We start from the raw sequence: 26,334 nt of genomic DNA on the forward strand, positions 1-26,334 counted from the left end.
TTCTTTCGGTTTTATTTGGACTTAGGGATACTTGTGACACAGAATGCCAGCACACGGGTGTAACAGATAATAAGGAAGACTAATGGAACGTTAGCCCTTATTACAAGAAGATTGAAGGAGAAGAGCAGGTATTACGGCAATTCACAAAGTGCTGGTAAGACCATATCTGAACTACTGTTAGCAGTTTTGATCACCTTATTTCATTGGAGACGGTTCAGAGAAGCTTCATGAGGATGAACAAGTTGGGAATGAACTCAATGAAGTTTACGAGAATGACAGGTGATTTCATTGAAACACAGGATTCTCAAGGGGCTTAACAAAGTAAACAAAGTGTTTCCCCTGTCAAAGTGTGTAGGACCAGAGATATAATCACAGAAGTAATTTAAAACAGAGATCAGAAGGAATTTCTTCTCTCAGATGGTTGAGAATCTTTAGAACTCCTTGGACAGGTAACAAGGACAAAGTCCTTGTGTATATTTAAGGCTGAGGTAGGGATATTCCAGATCAAAAGGGAATCAAGGGTTTTGGGGAAAGGGCAGGGAGCTGAACACGAGGAGTACTCGATCAGCAATGTTCCCATTGAACAATAGAATAGCTGATGGGGGGGTTGGGATGTGTGAACAGCTTACTCTGTTCTTATGATATTATGATTGAAGGACCATCCTTAATGTCCCAAGAGCCTTTTTCCTCAAATTGGTAGGTTTACTTCTATTCAGGATACAATCGAGCGTTGGGTCTTTTGCCAAAATGCATAATCAGATACTTACTTATAATATATTCAATTGCTACTTTTTAGCCTATTGTCCATCTTTTCAACAGAATGATATAATATGGAAAGTCCACTTCTCTTTGAAAGACATTAGTCCCGCCACCACATTATTTTCCTACAGTCTTGTAAATCTTTCCCTTTCAAGTATTTATTCCAGTCCATTTTGAAAGTTGCAGTTGAATCTATTTCCATCTCTCTTTCAAGCAATGCATTACAAATCATATCACACTTCATTAATGAAGTTCTCCTCAGCACGCCTCCAGTTTTATTTTAATTTACCTTCAATGTACATTCTACTTGTTTTTTCTATTTGGTTATGAGCCATATAGAGACCTATGGTAAATTCTAAGCACCACTTTTCTGGAAAGATAAGAATGCCTTGGAGAAGATGCAGAGGAAACAATGGAATAGTATCAGGGATGCAGGACTTTAGTTATGGGCAGAGACTTGAAAAGCCGAGATTATTCTCCTGAGAAAATATGATTCAAAAGTCCCAAACTAGGAATTACTGCCAATAGCAAAAGTGTTGAAAATGTGTTGCTGGAAAAGCGCAGCATGTCAGGCAGCATCCAAGGAACAGGAGAATCGATGTTTCGGGCATAAGCCCTTCTACCGAAACGTCGATTCTCCTGCTCTTTGGATGCTGCCTGACCTGCTGCGCTTTTCCAGCAACACATTTTCAGCTCTGATCTCCAGCATCTGCAGCCCTCACTTTCTCCTCAATAGCAGAAGTGTAACAAAAGATACAATTTAAGGTGACAGGCCAAGAACCATGGGTGAAATAAGGTGCAAGTTGTTATGATCTAAAATCCACAGCATAAAAGGTGATTGAAGCACTTAATCATAACTTTTAAAAGAAAAGCAGAGAATTACATGAAGATGTAAAATCTGTACGGCTATGGGAAACAAGCAAGAGTGTGATTAATTGCACAGGTCTTTCACAAAGTTGGCAAGGCACACTGAATTGAATGTTCTCCTGCACTGTACCTTCCAATGACTTTATCTGTAAATTTTGACATCATTTCCTCCAGGCCTATTTTCACACCATAAATTAAGAGGACCACAATAAAGCATGCCCTTTTCCTTGTAATAATCTGAATTCTGTCCAATAGATTACAATCCAAGGTTACAGTCTGGAAATTTGAGTAGCTACACCTCATTAGAAGGAAAACATATACTAAAACAAAACAAATTCGGACATGTGCCAAACGTTAGCCCACTTAACTGAACCACACGTTTTGGTAATTCTGGTAAAAAAAAATCTTGTTACCATTATTTGAAGTTCTCAGGATTTAGGTTATTGAAAAGAGCAAAACATTTACTCAGACTATGTAAACAAAAAGCAGCAGGCTACTATGTACACACAATAACAATATGCATTGCAGAAGCCTTCAGTCAGAAATAACAAGATACAAAGTATCAAGAATATCATACTTGTGCTACATGATTTGAACATTTGATTTTTTTCTGTAGATCTAACAATTTTCATGTATCTTTTGACCTTCAAAAAGTGTGTCAGAATTCAAGACCAAGTTTTTATGGCATACTGTATTAATACACGACACCAATTAAATTATTAATATTAAACATTGCTAAACAGAAATTTAAATTGAGGCTTTTCTCTGGTGCTCATGCGAACTGACATGCAAGAAACTAAACTTGGAACGAGAACACCAGTTTATATTGTACACTGATTGGTTAGACCATGATTGATATGGAGATGTTGTCTTAGTTAGCCAAATAAGTGCAGACTGGAGAGATAGACTTTGATTGGTCAGTGCATTGCCACAACTATAGTATCCCTGCTGTATAAACAAATAGCTTAACTAATATTTAGATTCCCTTTATCTAATTTATAATCTGCCCTTTGACATGTAGCTTCTTCAGTAGATTTCATAAATTCTCACCAGGCTATCACGTTCTTACTTAAAACAAAACTCAACAAAAGAAATTCACAAAAGATAAATACAGCAACAGAAGACTAAATGTAGGAAAATCATTTTCGAAAAGTTTGTTAACATTATGTCAAAGAAAATATTAGCAAGCTTGGACAAACAATAGAGGAAATGCACTATTTGTGTTTTGAAGGGTAGTCAGTGATGCAAGATGCAGTGGAAGGGATGAAAACCAATGCATAACTAAATATAAGCTTGTGAAAGGCAAAATGAATTCTCTCACAGACATAAGCAATAATGTTAATAAGTCTGCATAAAAGTTTTTCTGAAGAATAAACAAAAACAAAATAGCACACACCTATTTGAGTCTTAAATTTTACCTTAGTCTTCTTTGCATGTGCTGTTTCAGTTTCAGAATCAGAATCACCTTCTTCACTATCTTCTTCGCCAATACTTTGATCATCATCGTCGTCGTCGTCATCGTCGTCATCATCATCATCGTCGTCGTCGTCGTCATCGTCGTCATCGTCGTCGTCATCGTCATCATCATCAAAGTCGTCAGAATCACTGCTGCTCAAACCTTCACTTGAAGAGTCTGACGATGTTCCTGATTCACTTTCACTATTGCTGGAGCTTTCAATTGCTTTCTTTCTGGGCTTCTAATAAAAGATATATAATTAGACAAATTTCACAGGGTACTTTCCTTAAATATCCAAACACCTGATGTTTGTTTAAAACACAAAATCACTTCCTTCTTGTTAGCTTTGTAGCATCACATACCAGATCATACAACATTTGCAGCTAAAAGAATAAGTGGACACAATCTGCTCCCCAAGTCTAGTATTATCATTTTTGATATATCCTTGACTGAACTGTCTTTCAAATTACCCCTCCTTCAGGAGAAGTAAATATCTCTGCACAACTCTGCTTTGAATACTGGAATAGTCTCAAAATGATGAAAGGCCTACTCCTGTTATTATCCTTATGATACTGGGCATGCATATCCTTTAGGAGAAAGTGAGGACTGCAGATGCTGAAGATCAGAGCTGAAAATGTGTTGCTGGAAAAGCGCAGCAGGTCAGGTAGCATCCAAGGAGCAGGAGAATCGACGTTTCAGGCATGAGCCCTTCTTCAGGAACCACATTCCTGAAGAAGGGCTCATGCCTGAAACGTCGATTCTTCTGCTCCTTGGATGCTGCCTGACCTGCTGCGCTTTTCCAGCAACACATTTTCAGCATGCATATCCTTTGCTGACTATGATTGCTCACAAACTGCACAATCACAGAGTGGAAGCCTATGCAGTCCATCTCTGCAATTAGATGTTGTGTACTCAAAAGTATCATCTGTGCAGTCAATGGCACTCTACAACATGGGGAAGCAATTGCCCTGGTAGGCCCATGCCCACTCTGCCTGCTTCTCTCTAGATGAAGAGAACATTTTGTCCTCTCCTTCCTGACATTAAGAACAAACTTTCCCGATGAAGTGCTTTTGCCCAAAATGTCGATTCTCCTACTCCTCGGATGCTGCCTGACCTGCCGTACTTTTCCAGCACCACACTCTAATCTCCAGCATCTGCAGTCCTCACTTTTGCCTATTAAGAACAAACATCTAATGCAGCAGTTATTGAGTCATAGAGATGTATAGCACAGAAACCAATCCTTTGGTCAAACTTGCCCATGCTGACAAGATGACCTAAATTAATTGAGTCCCATTTACCAGCAATTGACCCATATCCCTCTAAACCCTTCCTATTCAAATACCCATCCAGATGCCTTTTAAATGTTGTAATTGTACCAGCCACCATCACTTCCTCTGGCAGCTTATTCCCTCTGCATTTGATTAGATTACATTACAGTGTGGAAACAGGCCATTCGGTCCAACAAGTCCACACCGACCCGCCGAAGGAGGAAACCGGAGCAAACCCACGCAGACACGGGGAGAACGTGCAAACTCCACACAGTCAGTCGCCTGAGGCGGGAATTGAACCCGGGTCTCTGGCGCTGTGAGGCAGCAGTGCTAACCACTGTGCCACCGTGCCGCCCTTTAAACAAGGGCAAGAAGAAAATTGCCCTATAGCTCCCATTTAACCTTTCCTTTCTCACTTTATACCTATGACTTCTAGTTTTGGACTTCCCCCATCCCAGTAAAGAGACCTTGTCTATTTACCCTATCCATGACCCTCACGATTTTATAAACCTATATATGGTCACCCCTCAGCCTCCAATGCTCCATGGAAAATACATCTAGTCTATTCAGCAACTCCCACAGCTCAAACCCTTCAACCCTGGCAAAAATCATTGTAAATCTTTTCTGAACCTTTTCAAGTTTCACAATATCCTCCCTGTAGCAGGGGGGCCAGAACTGCATACGGTATTCCAAAAGTGGCCTAATCAATGATGAACAGCCACAACATGGCCTCCCACCTCCTGTACTCAATGCTCTGACCAATAAAGGCAAGCATAGCAAACCTTCTTCACTATCCTATCTATATGTGACTCCACTTTTAAGGAACTACGAACCTGCACTCCAAGGTGTCTCTGCTCAGCAAAACTCCCCAAGACCTTACCGTTAAGGGTACAATGACCTGCCCTGATTTCCCTTTCCAAAATGCAGCACCTCACATTTATCTCAGTTAAACTCCATCTGCTACTCCTTTGCCCACTGGCCCATCTGATCAAGATCTCTTTGTATTCCGAGGTAACCTTCTTCACTATTCACTGCACCTCCAATTTTGATGTCATTTGCAAACTTACTAACCATAGTTCTTATGTTCACATCAAATTATTTATATAAATGACAAAAAGCAGTGGACCCAGCACTGATTCTTGTGGCACACCACAAGTCACACACCTCCAGTCTTCTGTCTCCTACCCTTGAGCCAGTTCTCTATCAAATGGCTAGTTCACTCTGTATTCCATGTGATCTAACCTCGTTAACTAGTCTACCAAAGGTAACGTGTTGAACACCTTATTAAAATCCATATAGGTCATGTCCACTGCTCTGCTCTCATCAATCCTTTTTGCTACTTCTTCAAAACCTCAATCAAGTTAGTGAGACTCTATTTCCCACACAAAAAGCCATGTTGACTATCCCTAATCAGTCCTTCCCTTACCAAATACACGTAAAGCATGTCGCTCAGGATTCCCTCCAATAACTGGCCCATCACCAATGTCAGGATCACTGGTCTAGGGATCCCAAGCTTGTCCTTACCACTTTTCTTAAATAGTGATGTTACCTGCTCCAGCCTTTAAAGATATCAAGGCTAATGACAAATGACAAAGCAACCTTTGTTCTGCTTGGAAGTTGCAGGCTTGTCTGAGAGGTAGAAGAGTTCAGCAAGTACATCCTTCATAAAATTAAATACTGTGCAAATACCAGGAAGAGGGATGAGAGAAATATTCTCTTCAGATCTTTGTCCAATAAGTAGAATACTGAGAAGTAGGCTACGAGACTAGATAGGATTGAGGTTCACAAGGAGGAGGTGTTATAAATTCTGGAAAGTGTGATAATAGATAAATCCCCTGGACCGGATGGGATTTACCTTGGAATTCTCTGAGAAGTCAGAGAGGAGATTGCCAAGCCTTTGGCTTGGATCTTATGTTGTCACTGTCTACAGGAATACTGCCAGAGGACTGGAGGATAGCAAAACTTGTCCCCTTGTTCAAAAAGGGAAGTAGAGACAACCCTGGTAATTATAGACCAGTGAGTCTTACTTCAGTTGCGGCAAAGGGTTAGAAAAGTGTAAGAGATAGGATTTATAATCATTGCATTCGAAATAAGTTGATTAGGACTAGTCAACATGGTTTTGTGAAGTGCAGCCGGTGACAAGCAGTGTCCCGCAGGGTTCAGTATTGGGGCCACAGCTGTTCACATTATATATTAATGATCTGGATGAAGGGACTGTGGGCATTCTAGCGAAGTTTGCCGATGATACAAAGTGTGATTAAGAAAGTGAATGCAATGTTGTCAATTATCTCAAGAGGGTTGGAATATAAAAGCACTGTTGTGCTACTGAGACTTTATAAAGCTCTGGTTAGGCCCCATTTGGAGTACTGTGTCCAGTTTTGGTCCCCACACTTCAGGAAGGACATACTGGCACTGGAGCGTGTCCAGCAGAGATTCACACGGATGATTCCTGGAATGGTCGGTCTAACATATGAGGAACGGCTGAGGATTCTGGGATTGCATTCATTGGAGTTTAGAAGATTAAGGGGAGATCTAATAGAAACTTACAAGATAATACATGGCTTGGAGAGGGTGGACACTCGGAAATTGTTTCCGTTAGGCAAGGAGACTAGGACCTGTGGACACAGCCTTAGAATTAGAGGAGGTAAATTCAGAACAGAAATGCGAGAGTGGTGGGCCTGTGGAATTCATTGCCACAGAGTGCAGTGGAGGCTGGGACGCTAAATGTCTTCAAGGCAGAAATTGATAAATTCTTGATGTCACAAGGAATTAAGGGCTACGGGGAGAATGCTGGTAAGTGGAGTTGAAATGCCCATCAGCCATGATTGAATGGCCTTACTTCCGCTCCTATGTCTTATGGTCATTCTTTGAGAAAATGACCAAACAGGTGGATGAGGGTAAAGCTGTTGATGTGGTGTATATGGACTTCAGAAAGGCATTGATAAGCTTCCCCATGGTAAGCTAATGCACAAAATACAGAGGCATGAGATTGCGGGCGATTTAATGGTTTAGATCAGAAATTGGCTAGCTGAAAGAAGACAGAGGGTGGTGGTTGATGGGAAACGTTCTTCCTGGAGTTCAGTTACTAGTGGTGTACCACAAGGATCTGTTTTGGGTCCACTGCTGTTTGCCATTTTTATAAACTACCTGGATGAGGGCATAGAAGGATGGGTTAGTAAATTTGCAGATGACAGTAAGGTCAGTACAGTTGTGGATAGTGCTGAAGGACGCTGTAGGTTATAGAGGGACATAGATAAGATGCAGAGCTGGGCTGAGAGATGGCAAATGGAGTTTAATGCAGAAAAATGAGAGGTAATTCACTTTGGAAGGAGTAACAGGAATGCAGAGTACTGGGAGAATGGTAAGAGAGATCGCGGTGCCCATGTACATAGATCCCTCAAAGTTGCCATGTAGGTTGATAGGCTGTTCGGAAGGCATTCGGTATGTTAGCTTTTATAGGTAGAGGGATCGAGTTTCGGAATCATGAGGTCATGCTGCATCTGTACAAAACTCTGCTGAAGCCATATTAGAGTACTGCATGCAGTCCTGGCCACTGCGTTATAGGAAGGATGTGGAAGCTTTGGAATTGGTTCAGAGGAAATCTACTCGGATATTGCCTGGTATGGAGGCTGCTTTCATTAGAAAGAAGGTTTAGAGGTGACTTAATTGAAACATACAAAATAATCAGAGGGTTAGATTGTGGGGACAGTGAGAGCTTTTTTCCTAGGATGGTGATGGCTAGCACAAGCGGGCATAGCTTCAGATTGAGGGGTGATAAATATAGGATAGATGGCAGAGGTAGTTTCTTTACTCAGAGTAGTAAGGGTGTGTAACGCATTACTCACCAACTTTACGGGCATTTAAGTGGTCATTGGATAGGCATATGGACAAAAATGGAATAGTGTAGGTTAGATGGGCTTCGGAAATGGTTTCACAGGACGGCACAACATCGAGGGTAAATGGGCACTGTAACGTTCTATGTACTAAGTCCTGATGAGAGCTCTTTGCCTTTCCTGCTCAGTGAAGCTTGTGCTGCTCCTGCTCATACTGCAGTGTAAACAAGACATTGACTGCAGTATCCATGATCGGGGGAGATGCCTGAGCAAAAAGATGAACTGCAATCCAAGGCCTTCACCAAGTACAGCACTACTCCTCATTGACTTTATCAACTTTAAGCAGGACATGAAAACTCAACACGAGATACTCAGACAGCACCAGAAGAAACTAATCAGCACCTAACCTAAAACCTTGATAGGCTCTATAAAGTGTGTGCGCGTGCACATGTTTGTGTTCAAAGTTTGGGAGAACATTTGTAGCTCGGGTACTCATTGTTATGGTTCTGTTCGCTGAGCTGGGAGTTTGTGTTGCAGACGTTTCATCCCCTGTCTAGGTGACATCCTCAGTGCTTGGGAGCCTTCTGTGAAGCGCTTCTGTGATGTTCCCTCCGGCATTTATAGTGATTTGTATCAGCCGCTTCCGGTTGTCAGTTCCAGCTGTCCGCTGCAGTGGCCGGTATATAGGGTCCAGGTCGATGTGCTTGTTGATTGAATCTGTGGATGAGTGCCATGCCTCTAGGAATTCCCTGGCTGTTCTCTGTTTGGCTTGTCCTATAATAGTAGTGTGCATGTTTGTGTGCATGTAAGTGTACGAATACATATTTGTGGGTGGAAGAAAGGCAGTGGTCTTCATGCTATTGAATTTATGTTCAGTTTACATGTTTTACAAGGAGGAGTTTGCTAGAATGCCAAGGTTGAAAATGGCAGCACTGACCTCAAAACATCATTAAAAATCAGTGATGATCTGGCTGTTCTACAAACTTCCAGTACACACTCCTAAAGCCTGCATAAACATCCTTACCAAAGTGGTGCCCAACATGGATATTTTAATACCAAAACAGAACCAATAGCACAAAATCTACAGGTGTTATCAACGCAAATTTTTCAGCCAACAGCTGCTAACTTGACAATATATGAATGAGCTTTTGCAATAAATGAGATAATGAATTTAAATAAACAGGAAAAATGTACATACTTTATCTTTTAGCTTGTCCGTTGGAGTTTCTGGATGCTTATTTTGTTCAAGAACACATTTGTGCCCTTTTCCAGAAATTGTCATCTTGGCTTGACCTGATGAAATTATTCCAGTGGTACCTAGTCCAGATGTGCTGACTCCTGACACTGCTGTAATGGTGTTACCATTCAATGATCCATTCATACCTACAAAAGAAATTCCGAACTGTGAAATAGCATTACTATAACATTCTTTAATCAACCATTTGTGCAAATATAGCTAGAAAGTCAAATCAATACCAACTGCTCATTTGCAGTGGAAACAAATTAAAGTCACATCTGAAATACTTTTGTCTCTCCATATAAAATCATCAATAATTATATAGCACAAAATTAAAATGTCCCCAGACCTTAAGGGTCTTTAATCGATTTATAGGTATGCATTTGCGCATACGTGACAGGGAGTCAAAGTTTTCCAATTTGCCTCTTATTCACAAGCGATGTCAGAACACAGTTTACTGCAGCAATCTGAAAATGATTGAATCTTCGATTAATAACATCAGCAGAAAAGGTCTGAACTCGGTAAACTGGGGAACGGCAAGTTGTATACTTGAGCCCAAATTTGGCAAAATGGCAGTAGTATGGCATCTTCCATGTACAAGTAAAAACATTGACAATCCAAGGTCAACAAACTTGTGTGGTATTCCAGTTTTCAATAGAGTATTTGAAGTTAAAAAGTGAATGAACATTACTAGTTCACACAGGTTGATCGAATCTTACACCTCCAGAAAATGCATTTATGTAATTGTGCACCTGATGTATTTATCCTTCTAAACTGCTGTTTGGGATGGTTGGGATAACTTTCCAAAAAAAACGTTCAGCAAATACCAGCAGTGTGTCCTGTGGGTGGTGCACACTGCAGGCAGAGTATGTCATGCCAGAGAGAATGATGTACTGGTGAGTGTATGAGGTACTCAGTGCTGGTTCCTGGATGATGTCAAACTTTGTGAATGTTGTTGCTGATGCATCTGTCAAGGGATAAGGGATAAGGAGGGCTACTGCAGGCTGAAGCGCGACATAGACAGGATGCAGAGGTGGGCTGAGAAATGGCAGATGGAGTTCAACCTGGATAAACGCGAAGTGATGCATTTTGGAAGGTCGAACTCGAATGCTGAATATGGGATTAAAGACAGGATTCTCGGCAGTGTGGAGGAACAGAGGGATCTGGGTGTGCAAGTTCATAGATCCCTCAAAGTTGCCATCCAAGTGGATAGGGTTGTTAAGAAAGCATATGGTGTTTTGGCTTTCATTAACAGGGGGATCGAGTTTAAGAGCTGCGAGGTTTTGCTGCAGCTCTACAAGTCCCTGGTGAGTCCACACTTGGAATATTGTGTCCAGTTCTGGTCGCCCTACTATAGGAAAGACACAGAGGCTTTGGAGAGGGTACAAAGAAGGTTTACCAGGATGCTGCTTGGACTGGATGCCTTATGAAGAAAAGTTGAATAAGCTCAGATTTTTCTCTCTGGAGAGAAGGAGGAAGAGCGGAGACCTGATCGAGGTGTACAAAATAATGAGAGGAATAGATGGAGTAAATAGCCAGAGACTTTTCCCCAGGGCAGGATTGAATGGTACGAGAAGTCATAGTTTGGAGATATTAGGAGGAAGGTATAAAGGAGACGCCAGAGATAGGTTCTTTACGCAGAGAGTTGTGAATGTATGGAGTGCGTTGCCAGCTGAGGTGGTGGAAGCAAAGTCATTGGGGACTGCTAGATATGCACATGGATAGCAGTGAGTTGAGGGGTGCGTAGGTCAAGTTACTATATTTTACATTAGGATTAAGTCTCGGCACAACATCGTGGGCCTAAGGGCCTGTTCTGTGCTGTACTTTTCTATGTTCTAACACATTCCTGATGCATGTCTTTCATAGAAGTTAAGAGATATTTGGGAAACATATATTTATTGCCTTTCCCCTTGGGATGAAGACATTGCTGGCTAGGCCAGCATTTATTGCCCATTACCTATTGTCATTTTAAAAGTGCTGGTAAGCCTCATTCCTGTACTGCTGTAGTCCATGTGGTATTGGTACTGTAAGAATGGAGTGCCAGTAGAGGAATAGCAACATACTTCCAAGTCAGAGGGTACTATGGCTTGGAAGAGAACTTATCAGTGATCACGGTTTCATGCATTTGCTACTCTTGACCTTCTCGGTGGCAGAAGTCATGGGTTTGGGAGGTGCTGTCTCGAGAGTTAATTGGGAAACTAGCATTTCATGATGAATTTACTTTAGTCATAATTATAAAATTAACGTTAAATTCATTGATTAAATTAATATGATTGTGATCAGCTTAATAGGAGCCAAAGTAAACATTGATACGAATATCATGTGACTCTGTTTAGCTACATTAGAAGTGCATCATGAGATTATGAGCAAGGTAAAGACAATAACTTGATGGTTAGATTTACAGCTACAGGGCTGAGACAAGTCTGTTTAGTTTCAGGGTCAGATCTCCAAGGATAAGACAGAAACGGTATGCCCTCCTGAGGTTGTTAGCCCTTCTCAAGGAATCATAGCTATATCCTTCTGTTGGTGCATGAAAAAATACACCAATTGATTAAATGTAACCTATGCATTAGAGTTAACTTTGCAACAATGTATTTCCGTTTGTAACTGTATAATGATTTAGACTTTACAACAATATGTATAAATTAGTGTATTTTTTAATCTTCTGTATTAAGGTAATATTAACTGAAAAACAAGCATTCAAAAACAGCAGAAGCAAAACCAGGGAAAAACAGTCAATGATAATGCTTAGCATCCAAATGCAAAGGATCATAAGCTGCAATTTTCACCACCTCCAGTAGGATGTCATCACCAGACATATATTCCCTTCCCCTCCCATCCCTTGTCAGCATTTCATTCTCTAGAACATCCTGATCCACTCCTCTTCCAACCCCAAACACCTCCCCACACTCCACGACATTTTCCCATGCAATGAACAGAAGGTGCAACATATGCCTATTTACCACCTCCCTCCCTACTATTCAATGCCCTCGACACCTCTTTCAGGTGAAGCAGCAATTTACCTGCATTACACTCAATCTCGTCTACTGTATTCACTGTTCGCAATGTGGTCTCCTCTACACTGGTGGGGTGAAACAGGCGAGGCAAGTGCTTTGCAGAATACCTACATTCCTTCCACAAAATGACCCTGATCTTCCAATTGCCTATCCATTCAATAAACCACCATAACCCTGGTCAATACTTCAGTCTCAGGACTGCTGCAGTGCTCCAGCGAGGCTCAACACAGGCTCAAAGAATAATTCATTTTCCACTTGGGAATCTTGCAGCGTTCAAGACTCAAAATCAAGTCCATAATTTTAAATCTACGTTTTATCTATGTTCTTTACCCATACCGAATCCAGGCTCTGTCATGGTATGGGTTGAATTGCAGCACAGCCCACCCATTTTCAACTACTTATGGCCCCCATTATCAGCATTTTTTTCCTCTCCCTGGTATGCTATCATCCACCCTTTTGTCTGCCTAACTGTTGTCATCTCTCTTTGGGCTCCACTGCTGTCTATCCATTCAGTTCTTTTCCTCCCAAACCCTGATCTTTAGCATATATTCTGTGTTTCCCTAGCTACTACCAGTCCCAATGGAGGATCACTGGACTCCAAACATTCTCTTTGTTCCCATAGATGCTGCCAGATCTACTGAGTTTCTCCAGCAATTTCTGTATTTTTTTAGTGATAACCAAGTGCCTATTTAATGGGAACTCACCAATCAAGCAACATTGAGATGTGCTCTCAAGGATATCAATCTTTGGGTCCTGACTGCATAAGCCTCCCTTTTTCCCTTCTCCGTAAAGTGACAATAACAAAGCTTAAAGGGGTTGCATTCATGGATAATTGACAACTTAAAAAAAGTGAAAAATTAGGTCAGTCAATGTCCTTTAACCTTCAGAGTCAATTAGAGATTGATCATGTATCCCCTTAAGTCAATTAGCAGGAGGTTTCAGTTCTCCTAGGTCAATCAAAAATTATGTAATTTATCATGTTGTAGATTATGCCTTGGAAAAAATTCATAAGCAACAATTTTCAGTGACCAACTTATGCTTGAGAAAAGTTGAAGCTATCCTGCTTCCAAATAGGAGTGGAAGTTCCTTAAGGTATTGGAGAGAGACCAAGAAACCAAGTGTTCACCCATTCCTTAAGTTCACTTGGTGTAATTCCACAGAATGTTATAGGAAATGGTTAAATGCTCTCTTGTAAAAGAGAATCATTGTCTGACATTTGCATGGTGCAAATGTTCAATAACACTTATCCAGCCAACCCCAAATATCATCTAGATCTTGCTGACATCTGAGGAATCGCAAATGGTGAACATTGTGCAATTATCATTATCTGACTTGCTGTAGTAATCACTGCTTTTATTAGTTGGTGCAATCGAGTTTCTGGTCCATAGTGATTTCCTAAATATTAAGGGGAGGTAGTTAGGCTGTCTTTTGTTGCCAGTTGCTATTATGTGGCACTTGTATGACATTGATAGTACAAGTTGAATATGAAGACATGCCGGGACTGTTTCATACTTGCACAATTACTTGAAGAACTGGAAATGAGTTTGAACATTGCGCAATGATTGATAAGTATTGTCACTTCTGTTTTTGGTGAAGGATACATCATTTTAAGCAGCTAAGGAACCTATGCCTTATGCATTGGTCTATTCTGGGGCTGAGGTGACAAGTGTGATTCCAGCCACTGAAGAGCTTCTTCAGCCTCTGTTAACTGACAACAGGTAATGGTCGAGGTGTAATGCAGTGGCCATATATCCATTACTACAGAAGGCATTACATATAGCATAAATAAGAAGTAAGCACATTTTTAAAAATCAATAATTTAATGGAAAGTGAAACACACATCCAAACCAAATCATCTTCAACAGAGACTGTTCCTAAATACAGATGTAACTTGCTTTCACTCACCTTTTTGTGTCCCCCGACCAAACTTATTTGTGCTTCGGGAATGGAATGGATTGGAATCATGATTTGGAGTTGAAGCAGCAAACACAGGTGGAATTCGTAGCATGCCTGATGGGAAAAAAGTTGTCCCTGGACGAGTCTGCGTTTCTGTAGTTCGCCACCATTCAGTACCTTCATAAAAGCAAAGCAAGAGCTTTGTATTAGGGTTTGTGTTTTTAGGTAACATTGTAATACCAAATTTAAAAACTTACTTAAACGTGAATCAGTACATTTCTTCAAATATCAATGGTTAAATAATCCATAACAGGCATTCTAAGCAAGATTTTGCCTGAAAATTCTAGCTAAGGATCATAAATTTTAGTTAGAAATGTGAGTGTCAGATGCAAAATAAACGAAAAAAAGCTTTTAAGAAAGTGATAAAAGGGTAAAATAAACTATAGATTTAATTAATTTGTGTCTGTATAACAAGGTAAGAATTAACATCAAGCAAACTTAAATAATGAATGACTTGGGTGAGGTATGGCAGTGGTAATGTCACTGTACAACTCATCCAGTAAACCCTAGGAACATTCTGAGGACATTGGTTCAAATCCAACCATAGCAGTTTGTGGAATTTAAATTCAATTGACTATAATCTAGAACCAAAAGCTCAACTGAGTAATGGTGAACATCAATTATCATTCTTACCTGGTCTGACCTACAAATCCAGAGAGTTTTTAAACTCTTTAACTGATCTCTGAAATAGTTTAACAAGCCCCCAGTTCAAAGACAGTGAGGAATGCACAATAAATGCTGGCCTTGACTTTTTAATAGCTATTGGGTCTGTGTTCTATGCACTGTTTCTGACTTGATTGCACTGTCTTGTCTATGTTTGTTACTGCTATCTTTGTGACGAATGGAAGTGGGAATTTACAGAGTTAGGTAGAAAGTTAGCAAGCAGGTCATCAAATGTAGCAATCTCCAGATTGCTCCCAATGTCACATCAAATGAGTACAGAAATAGGACAGTAAAGCAAATGAATGCAGGGCCGGAAACATAGTTCATGAGAGAGGGTTTTAGATTCCCAGGACATCGGGATGGGTTCTGGGGAAGATGGCACCTGAACAGACCTGGGATTGAGTTACAACAAGGCAGTTTTCTAGAGCTGGAAAAGCTTTAAACTAATTTAGCAGGGGTGGGGGAACCAAGGGAGAATAGTACAGATGATGACCAGGGTTCATAACATACACAGAGATGAAACTGGCACGAGCATAAACAATAGCAAGTTAGCAGAATAAGTCTGCGTAAGAGAAAACACATGAAATCTAATTCAAGGTTACTGTGCATGTATATGAAAGCACATGGTATATTAGATTGGGGAATTACAGCTGCATATTGTTTTGATGTTGTGACAATAACAGATCTGGCTCAAGGAACATCAACACTGGGTGCTAAGTATTGCTGGGTACAAAATATTCAGAAAAAATAGAAAAGGAAGCAGAGTTGGAGAGGTAACAGTATTAGTTAAGGAGTGCACTGCAGTGCTGGAGAAACAGAATGCCTCAGAAGGGCAGAATCAACTTGAATCGAGTGTGGTGCTGGAAAAGCACAGCAGGTCAGGCAGTATCCAAGGAGCAGGAAAATCGACATTTCGGGCAAAAGACCTTCATCAGGCATGCACAGAGTCAACTTGGCTCGAACTAACAGACAAAAAGGTTATAATTACATTGCTAGGTGTAGTCTATAGACTACCAACAAGTGAAAAGGATGTATACGATCAAACCTGCAGGGAAGTTGCAGAGAAATGCCAACATTATAGGGTAGATAGATATAATGGAGACTTCAATTACCCAAACATAGAGTGGGATACTTGTAGAGTATAGAACAGCAGGGTACAAGTGTTCCTGGATTGCATGCAGGAGAGCTTCTTACATCAGGTTTCTCATCCAAGAAGGATGCACTGATGGATTTGGTTCTTAGAATTCAAGAGAGTCAAATGGATCAAGTGTCAGTTGTGCAACATTTAGGAAACAGTGACCACTGCATCATAACAGTCAGGACGATAGAGAATTACATGCAACAGACCAAAGAAAGAAAATTCAATTGGCAGGGGATAAGAATGGGGTAACAGAGAGCTGGGCAGGATTGACTGGAATGAGAAGGTGGCAAAATCAATAATTGAACAATGTGCTCTCTTTAAAGAGGAAATTATTCAGATACAGTCAAAAATATACTCTCGCACATGAAAAAGGTAGAACAAACAAATCCAGAGGTAAGTGGATGATAAAGGAGATAGAAATTATGATGAAAAATATGTGCTTATGAAAAGTGTCAGAAAATAAAGTTGAGAACCATTAGGAACATCAAATGCTCAGAAGGAAAGCGAAAAAGCAAATGAAGGAAACAAACAGAAAGATGAGAAACAATGAGAAAAGACCAGCAGTCAATATTCTATGGCCATAAAAAAAAAAACAGTAAGAGGGTGATAAATAGGAGGAACAGTGCCAATTAGTTACCAAAAGGTATTTACACCTGGCCAGGGGACACGGTTGAGGTCTTAAATGAATACTCTGATACTTGTCTTGACAAAAAAAAGAGACATGTTACCCAGGCCATGGTGACAAAGGATGGAACCCAGCCATTAGAAGGGTTCAAGTTTGATCAGATAGAAGTGTTGGGTAGACTATTGACACTTAATGTTGACAAAATGCAGGACCAAACAAAATCCATCCAAAGATTTTGAAGGTAATGAGAGTTGAAAATGCAGGAGCAGTAGCCACAATCATTTAGTCCTCCCTACGCTTGGGGAGGTGTCAGAAGACTGGAGCATTGCAAACACTCTGGATGTATAATGGCTTTGGTGGGTTAAGATTGACAGATTGTAATGCTAAGTCCAGCAATTACAGACCAGTCAGTTTAACATCAATGGTAGAGAAGCTTCTACGACAATTATTCAGGAGAGAATTAGTAGTTGCACAGAAAAATTGGGTTGATTAGGAAGAGTCAGCATGAATTTCTAAAGAGGACATTGTGTTTAGCTAACATTTTTTGAATTTTTTTTAAAGATACAACAGAAAGGCTTGACGATGCTAACAGTGTAGATGTGGTGCACATGGATTTTCAGAAAATGGTTGAGACAGTTCTACACGACAGACTTGTAAACAAAGTTATAGGTCATGGAATGAGAGCAGCCAGAATACAAAATTGGCTGAGTAATAGGAAATTGAGATTAATGGTCAATGGATATTTTTCAAGCTAGAAGAAGGTTTGTAATTAAGCTCCCCAAAGAACTTTATAGGTACATGAGCTTTTACAGTCTGACATTATGTTTCTTATTAGTTTACTTTAACATTCTATCATCCTTTTCTTGAATGTTTCTTGATCTGACATTCCTAATGCTTCCAATCTTCTGGTTTACGATTTATATTTTACAAATTTATAAACCTCTTCCTTGGATTTAATATAATCTTTCACTTTGCCTCTTTCTAGCCGCGGGTGGCTTAACTGACCTATTGGAATTTTGTGTCTCAAAGAAATGTGAATGCATTAATTATTTAAATGTTAGCTACCACCCACCTACTATAATTTCTTCTAATGTAGTTTCCCAATCTACTGCAAACAATTCACACTTATATCTTCACAGTTTACTATCATTAAATTTAAAATCCTGATTTCAGATTAAACTGTATAATTTTCAATCAATGTAAAATTATAACATTGTGCATAATAATATTATTGATCAGCCCTGTCTCATTCCACAACACTGACTACTAAAATACCACAGTTTCTTGTTGGAGGTTCTCCAAAAATTTAATTTACATCCCAGGAATTTGTTCTCCACAATTAATGCTAATTAGGTTTACTTAGTCTAGTAGGGTTGAGGTCCCCTATTACTGCATTATCTTTGTTACATGCATCTCTAACTTCCTGATTTATACGACACCCTATATTACCAATATGATTTGATGACCTATCATCAACTCAGTGAAGTAAACTCACTGTTTACTTCACCCAAACTGATTCTATACCTTGATCTTCCAATCTACTATCCTCTCTGTTTAATATAGTATTTGCATCCTCAATCAACAGTTTTATTTCATTTCCTTTCATTTTTTGTGTATCTTTCCTAAGTATCAAATACCCTTAGACATTCAGTTTCTAATCTTCATGACCTTGTAACTATGTCTCCATAATGGCAATTACAGCATAACTAAATATTTTTGCAGCAACCTGTTCAGAGATGTTATTATACAACTCTGGAACACATGGTTGAAACCAGACCTTCTGGCTCAGAGGTAAGGAAACTATCACCTATTTACTTCTACAAAATTAATTCATCTATCTTGTTTTGTTTGAAGTGTATATTAAGGTCAAATGATTTAAAGATTTAACATAAATAATAAGAGGGACAAGAATGCTATGAGAAAAATATTTTCACCTAATGGGTTAGGTTCTGGAATGCACTACCAGAGAATGTTGAAGCAGTCCAAAGGCAATTTGGTGATTACTTGAAAAGGAACAATGTGCAGGATTACAGGAAGAAGGCAGAAGAAGAGTACTGCATGAACAACCCATTTACAGAGACAGCACAGATACAATGGGCCAAAGGGTAGTGACCTTCAGATGTATAAAAGAGGATGAGAAAACAAAGGCCATTTTGATCCACCAAAAAACTATCTTCAGCACCTGTTCCTGACATTCTTCCTGATACCAGAATATGCTGCCAAAAACATCAAAGCGTAGTCCTTCTAAGGAACTATCAAGGTATCAAGTGTTCTGCTCAAAGCAAAAACCACCTTCTAGCTTGAAAAATATCCATTGACCATTAATCTCAATTTCCTATTACTCAGCCAATTTTGTATTCCGGCTGCTCTCATTCCATGACCTATAACTTTGTTTACAAGTCTGTCGTTAATCATCTGGCTCAATGTTACTGCTTTCACCATGAAATAATTCTACACAAGTTTGCATTTAATGGTATCATTGCCACTTCCACAGCATAACATTTTACTATTTCTGGAAATCTACTGAACCACAGATCATTTGACTGCTGATAAAGCCTATATTACACTCTGAGAAATGAGGTTTTCAGCCATAATGGCAAGAAGCATAGATCTTAGTACATCAGGGGGCGGCACGGTGGCTCAGTGGTTAGCACTGCTGCCTCACAGCACCAGGGTCCCAGGTTCAAATCTAGCCTTGGGTGACTATCTGTGTGGAGTTTGCATATCCTCCCAGTGTCTGCGTGGGTTTCCTCCGGGTGCACCGGTTTCCTCCCATAGTCCAAAGACGTGCATTTCAGGTGAATTGGCCATGTTAAATTGCCCATAGTGTTAGGTGCATTAGTCAAAGGGAAATGGGTCTCGATGGGTTACTCTTCGAAGGGTCAGTGTGGAGTTGCTGTGCCGAAGGGCCTGTTTCCACACTGTAGGGAATCTAATCTAATCTAAATGCAAGATATTACATTTTGGTACAAAGCAGTGGGACTCTAGTTTGGGCAATTTGGTCAGTATGGACGAGTTGGACTGAAAGGTCTGTTTATATGCTGTATGGGTGTATTGCATCAAGCTAATGAGGAGTCACCTGCTTAATTGCTCCAATTGCTGTGATGAAAGTGCACCCATAATGCTATTAAGGAGGAAATTCCAGGATTTCAAGCCAGCAATGATAAAAGAATGACAATATATTTCTAGGTCAGAATAGAGAGAGATTTGAAGCGGTGTTCCATGCACCTGCTACTATTTTCCTTGTAGTTCATTGTTTCGGAAGGTGCTTTCGAAGAAGTCTTAGCAAATTGCTGCAGTGCATCTTAAAGATGATTCACACCACAGTTACTGAGTTCCGGTGCAAAGATTAGGGTACTGAACAAATAAGCTTTCCTCTCTAATTAAAGCAAATTAGACATGTCATATTTTGGAATTATAAACAGAACTCAGGTGACAAGCAGATGAGATAATTAGAGCTGTCTCCACTGTCCACACAATTGCTAAGATCAGTATCATTACAGGTTGCTGTTTCCACTTTTTTGGAAAAAAAACTGAATTACACAAGGAAAAACACAGTCTCTCAAATTACACATTTAGAAGTTATTACACATAAACATCAATTTGTCTTTTATCAACCCCTATAAACATTCTCCTGATTTTTCCTAAAGACAACTTTACTTTTGAAAAGAAAACTCAAAGATTTAATCCCAATCAAAAATTGACACTGATTTTCTAACTTTGACTAATTTTGAGTGGAAACTGCCAGAAGCTGGAGAAAGAAAATCTCAGTCACTGGACACTGCTGACTGAATAATTTGGACATATCCAGAGACACTGCACATTTTCAAACGACACAAGCTAAATTCAATTCAGTGTTGCAGCTTCAAATAAATACATTTACTTCAAGTTCAGGCTTTTTGGAGATAGAGTTTCAACTAATATTTAACTAAAAGACACTAAATCTAACTAAATTGACATAATTAATCATGTTATCATGAAACACAAGGCAGATATTTTATAATATGTTTAACACTTTATGGTTGGGTATTAGAAATTTTAAAAGCCAGATAGAAAACAATTTCACGAACTGTCGGGAGGGAACACTGCATGCCCTGAGTCAGTTGCGCAAGCAGAGAAAAGTCATGCGCTCAATCTGACTTGCATGCATCAGTTCAAATAATATCATGTGTATATTATTACAGAATAGAGTACATAAAAAATGGATTGTGGTGACTCATTAGGTGCAGAAATACAGCTGAGGGATAGGATCTCACTAGAAGAGAAGGTAACGACTTTATCTGCAGGGGAGTTTCCTTGACTCCCAAGGGTCCAGTTCCAAAGAAGGGTAACTGGACCTGAAACATTAATTCTGTTTTCTCCTCACAGATGCTGCCAGACCTACTGAGTTTTCCTATCAATTTCTGTTTTAATCTGAAGGGCTTTGAGCACAGCATTAACCATCAACGCGAATGAAGTAGTCATTCCATTAAAAACAAAGTGGCACATCACAATGGAGCCTCTGCTGACAACTTCTATGGTAAAACAGATCACTATAGAACATAGAACATAGAACTATCACTGCGATGATAGTTCTCAAAAACTGCCACTCTGCCTAGCTGATGGCATAAAAATAGGACAGACTACTCCAACCTGCAACTGAGTCTTCTCGGCTCAGAGCTAATCAAGGTCAACCATTTATCCTTAATGGCAGCTTAATAGTTACAAATGTCAATCTGTAGCGACTTAGGAATCACCTTGTTTGAGCTCTAGGATAGGGAATGGGGCACAAACGACAGATACTAAGGATTGCTGCGTGACCAAGTCTCAATACTTTGCTTAACTTACAAAGTATAAGTGTAATGGATTTGATTAGAGTCATAGAGATGTACAGCACGCAAACAGTCGCTTGTCCAACTTGTCCATGCCAACCAGATATCCTAAATTAATCGAGTCTCATTTGCCAGCAGTTGACCCATATCTCTCTAAACCCTTCATGTACCCATCCTGATGCCTTTTAAATGTTGTAACTTTACCTGCCTCCACCACCTCCCCTGGCAGTTCATTCCATACATGTACCACCCTCTGAATGAACAAGTTGCCTCCGAGGTCCCTTTTAAATCTTTCCCCTCTCACTTTAAACCTGTGCCCTCTAGTTTTGGGCTCCCCTGCCCTGAGGAAAAAGAGCTGGACTAATCATCCTTTCTATGTCCCTCATGATATTATAAACTTCTAAGGTCACCTCACCCCAGTCTCTAACACTCCAGGGAAAATAACCTCAGCCTATTTCACCTCTCCTTACAGTTCAGACCCTCCAGCTCCAGCAAAATCCTTTCTGAACTCTCACAAGTTCCACAACATCTTTCCTATGATTTTAACCTGGATTTTATGTTGGTCTTCATGGCTCAGGATCACAGGAGGCTCTTCAGTGTAATATGATTGCCAAATCCTTGAAAGAGTTATCCAATTAGCCCCACTTCCTTACACTTCAGTCACAGCCTCTGCAAAATCCTCCTTTTCATATGCATACTGAAGTTCTTTTCAAAGGTTGTTATTCTACCATCCATTCATCCTCTTGTCCTTCAGCACCTAAGCTGGTCCAGTGAGACCATCAGAGTCTGCAGCCAAACAATTTCAGGCAGCCTAAAAATGTGCAGCACTAGCAAAACTCTGTTCAGACTAAGTAAACCTTTCAAAGTGATAAAACACCCTAGAGTAGATGAATAATTGACAATTAACAGCAAAATGACAAACTAACAACGAATGTCCAAAAACTGGGTTATCCATTTATGTATATAATTTATCTAATACTAGGCAGCATGTATGTAATGTGAGAGGGGAAAGATCAAAGGAGATGTGAGGGGGAAGCTTTTTCACACAGAGTGGTAAGAGTCTGGAATGCGCTGCCAGGAATAGTAGTGCAGACGATACAGTGGGGGCACTTAAGGGTCTTTTAGATAAGACATGGCTGGCAGAATGGATTGTTTCATTTCGCAATATGTTCAGCACAAATATGGGCTAAGGGGCCCATTCTTGTGCTATACAGTTCTTTGTTCTATGTTCTATCATTAGTGTAGATGTTGTACAGTCTGATTTGGTGCTTCGTGAATTCAGCATATGGTAAATGAAGCATGGGACATTTGAAGTTAGACTGAGCATAAGTCATAGAGATCTAAAGCATCAAGTCTGCATTGGTCAAGAACTACCACCTGACTATTGTAATCCCATTTTCCAGCACTTGGCCAATAGCCATGCATGCCTTGGCAAAAAAAGTGCATATCTAAAAATTTCTTAAGAATTTACGAGGGTTTCTGCCTCTACAACTTTTATGGTAGTGCGTTCCAGGTTCCCATTACTCTCTTGGTGAAAATGTGTTTCCTCTCATCTCCATTAAACTGTTTGCCCTTTTTTAAAATTTGTCTTCTCCCCTCACCACCTAACCACCACTACCCCTACCCCTGGACACCGATCCCTCCGCGTGAGTTTTAAAGATATCTCTATATCTCAAATGTGTCCCCTCTCCATCTCCTCTACTTTAAGGAAAATAAAATCAGTCTGTCCAATCTCTCTTCAAAACTGAAATTCTGTAGCCCAAGCAAAAGCTTGGTAACCTCCAGTGCTATCAAATTTCTCCTATAATGTGGATTCAAGAACTGCACACAATACACTAGTTGTGGTCTAATCAACATTTTGTACAGTTCCAGCAGGAAGTGCAGGATGATAATCTAAAGAGATCAATAAACCTTTCAAAACACTGCTAATGTGCACTCCTTCAGCCAGTGAACGAACTTTAAATAACTTGACAGGTAACATATTTCACCCACGAAGTATTTGCACGTCCTGTCTACTCAGATTAGGATTTCAACAGGCCAGCTAGCACATAAACAACAGCACAGCACGACTGAAGTTCTGCAAAATCATCTCGCACTACGGACCGCCATTAATGAAAATAAAATAATTTAAATGATTTGGTCACTTCAGCAGTCCGGGACATTCGACCTCGGACCTTGGGTGACCATCCTCCAAGGCAGACTTCGGGACAGGCAATGACGCAAAGTGGCCAAGCTGAGGCTGATAACCAAGTTGGGGATGGCCTCAACTGGGACCTTGGGTTCATGTCACACTACAGGTAACCCCATTCCACTTTAGGAAAAAGTGAGGACTGCAGATGCTGGGGATCAGAGCTTAAAAATATGTTGCTGGAAAAGCGCAGCAGGTCAGGCAGCATCAAAGGAGAAGGAGAATCGACGTTTCAAGAAGGGCTTATGCCCGAAATGTCGATTCTCCTTCTCCTTTGATGCTGCCTGACTTGCTGCGCTTTTCCAGCAACAAATTTTTAAGCTCCCATTCACTATACACAACACACCAGTACAGACCCACACACTCACTGAGACCCTCTCTCATACACTCCCACACTTACATTCTCTCAGACCTATACTCCTTTACACTCAAACACATACTCTCGCAGACACTCATAACCCCCACCACACTTCCTTCCTTCCCCCCCCCCCCCCTCATACATACACATTTAAGTTTGTAGGGTAAATTTGTACTTACAGAATTACATTTTACTTTGCTCAAAAACTGCATAAATCCATGTAGGATTCTGCAAATCCATTTTTTAGATTAGAATCAGCCTGACCATTGTAGCACAATCTCACATAGGACAGCTCACACCTTCAATGCATTACCTGGGCCGACATGACACCAATTGTTAAAGATCACTTGAGAATGTAACTTTTAAAAAAGTTTTGTGATTTACATATGAAAGAACTGAAACCAACATGTTCATTCTAAAAGATGAGAGAACTTAATAAGCAATCCAAGTCTTTTTCAATATATAATTTCAGATACAGCACACTATAAACTTTCCCCATAAATTCTGTGTCTTACGATCTTATACTCCACAACCACCTGAAAAAGCAGCACTCCGAAAGCTAGTGCTTCCAAATAAACCTGCTGGACTATAACCTGGTGTTATGTGACTTTTAACAAAATAATTTAAAACTTCAAGAGTACCTGGAAAGGATGACAGCTGTGTATGTCCCACTAAGGCTGTAGATGCACCAATTGTTCCCAGGCCACCAAACTCCGAACGCCCTGAGCTTGTAGTGTGCAGTCCAAAGGCTGCGTGGTTAACCATTGGGAAGGCACTCGATACTCCAGACAAATTAAAAGGCTGATCTCCAGCTGCTGCTCTAAACATTTGCCCTGAAAATCAACAAAAAGGTAAATGCTACAGATTGCTTTATTGCATCTGAGTCATCAAAGTAGTTTGAAAAAAATCTAGTACTGACTACATGCATTTAAGTTTCTAACTTGTCACCGATTATATTTCCAACATTTTCTATAATAGATGCAGCAATCTGTAAATGTCAAACACCTAACCATAATATACTGAACATTTTACTATCCATGTTCCTTTGGCACTTGTAACCAAATAATGAGCAGGATATCTGAAAATAACAAGAAATTTGTATCAACAATACAATGAAAACTTTACATGAACATTTTAATTAAAAAAAACACATTCTACACATTTGGTTGAAGGAATTTTCTTTGTTTATTTGATGGGGGAAATTGTGTTCAACCAACCAGTCAAGACTGAGGAGGACTAGACCAAATTATTGGAGACCATTACTAAAATTGCAGTATGTGGAGATAATTGGCACAGTTCAAGAGAGATTTTTTTTAGGTTGTATGCAGATGACATTGATCCATGTGGTGGGGATGATGGACAAAAGCACCGAAAGACAAAGGAATGAAGAACAAGATTACTAAAGTCAGCTTGAGCCGAGAGAAGAGGAATTGAGTGAAGATATAAAGATTAGATTAGATTAGATTCCCTACAGTGTGGAAACAGGCCTTTCCGCCCAACAAGTCCACACCAACCCTCCGAAGAGGAACCCACTTCCCTCTGACTAATGCACCTAACAACTATGGACAATTTAGCATGGCCAATTCACCTGAACTGCACATCTTTGTGGGTGAAGATCTGAAAAAAGTGAGCAGTTTCAAGTACTTGGAGACAGTGATGGAGGTTTGAATATTAAAACTAAGGAATGGATTATCTCTGGTTGAAGTTGTTGGAAGAAATGCAATGGAGTGTTGTGTATCAGAAAAGTATCGTTGATAGTGAAAAAAATCGAAGACAGCTGAGAGACCAGCCTTGTTAAATAATGTGGAAACGTGGCAATTGCAAGAAAAGAAAAACAATTACCAGATACTAATCAGATACAGATGATGAGACAAACGTGTGGTGTGACAAGAAAAGACAATATTATGAGAACAGCCCCACGAATGAAAAGCAAATGCAGACCTTTGAACATCAACATTTACAAGCTACACATTTTTCAAAGACATTCTGCTTTGCTACTCTTGCAACTCCCCTAAATTATACTTAATCTGCGATCTTGTTGCCCCCTCAGATATCCTGTCCATAGAGAGAGCACAAGAGAGTGGGGAAGTAGGGGGAAGAGAGAGAAAGAGAGAGAGAGAGAGAGAGAGAGAGGAGCAAGGGGGGGTGTGAGAGA

The 26,334-nt window shown here is 40.1% G+C and overlaps 1 protein-coding gene across 14 annotated transcripts in view; it reads right to left on the minus strand.

Moving 5' to 3' along the window:
- baz2ba (bromodomain adjacent to zinc finger domain, 2Ba) overlaps positions 1 to 26,334 on the minus strand; it is a 356,283-nt gene that overhangs the window by 139,364 nt on the left and 190,585 nt on the right. For all 14 annotated transcript variants that reach the window (XM_043693834.1, XM_043693833.1, XM_043693828.1 and 11 more), the window contains 4 exons: positions 24,821 to 25,012; positions 14,343 to 14,510; positions 9,382 to 9,566; positions 3,045 to 3,323 (listed from right to left, as the gene is read on the minus strand). In XM_043693834.1, the coding sequence (XP_043549769.1) occupies positions 3,045 to 3,323; positions 9,382 to 9,566; positions 14,343 to 14,510; positions 24,821 to 25,012 (824 nt within the window). The remainder of the gene's footprint in view (positions 1 to 3,044; positions 3,324 to 9,381; positions 9,567 to 14,342; positions 14,511 to 24,820; positions 25,013 to 26,334) is intronic.

This window comes from Chiloscyllium plagiosum, chromosome 7 (genome assembly GCF_004010195.1).
Source record: "Chiloscyllium plagiosum isolate BGI_BamShark_2017 chromosome 7, ASM401019v2, whole genome shotgun sequence".
Classification (NCBI taxonomy): domain Eukaryota; kingdom Metazoa; phylum Chordata; class Chondrichthyes; order Orectolobiformes; family Hemiscylliidae; genus Chiloscyllium; species Chiloscyllium plagiosum.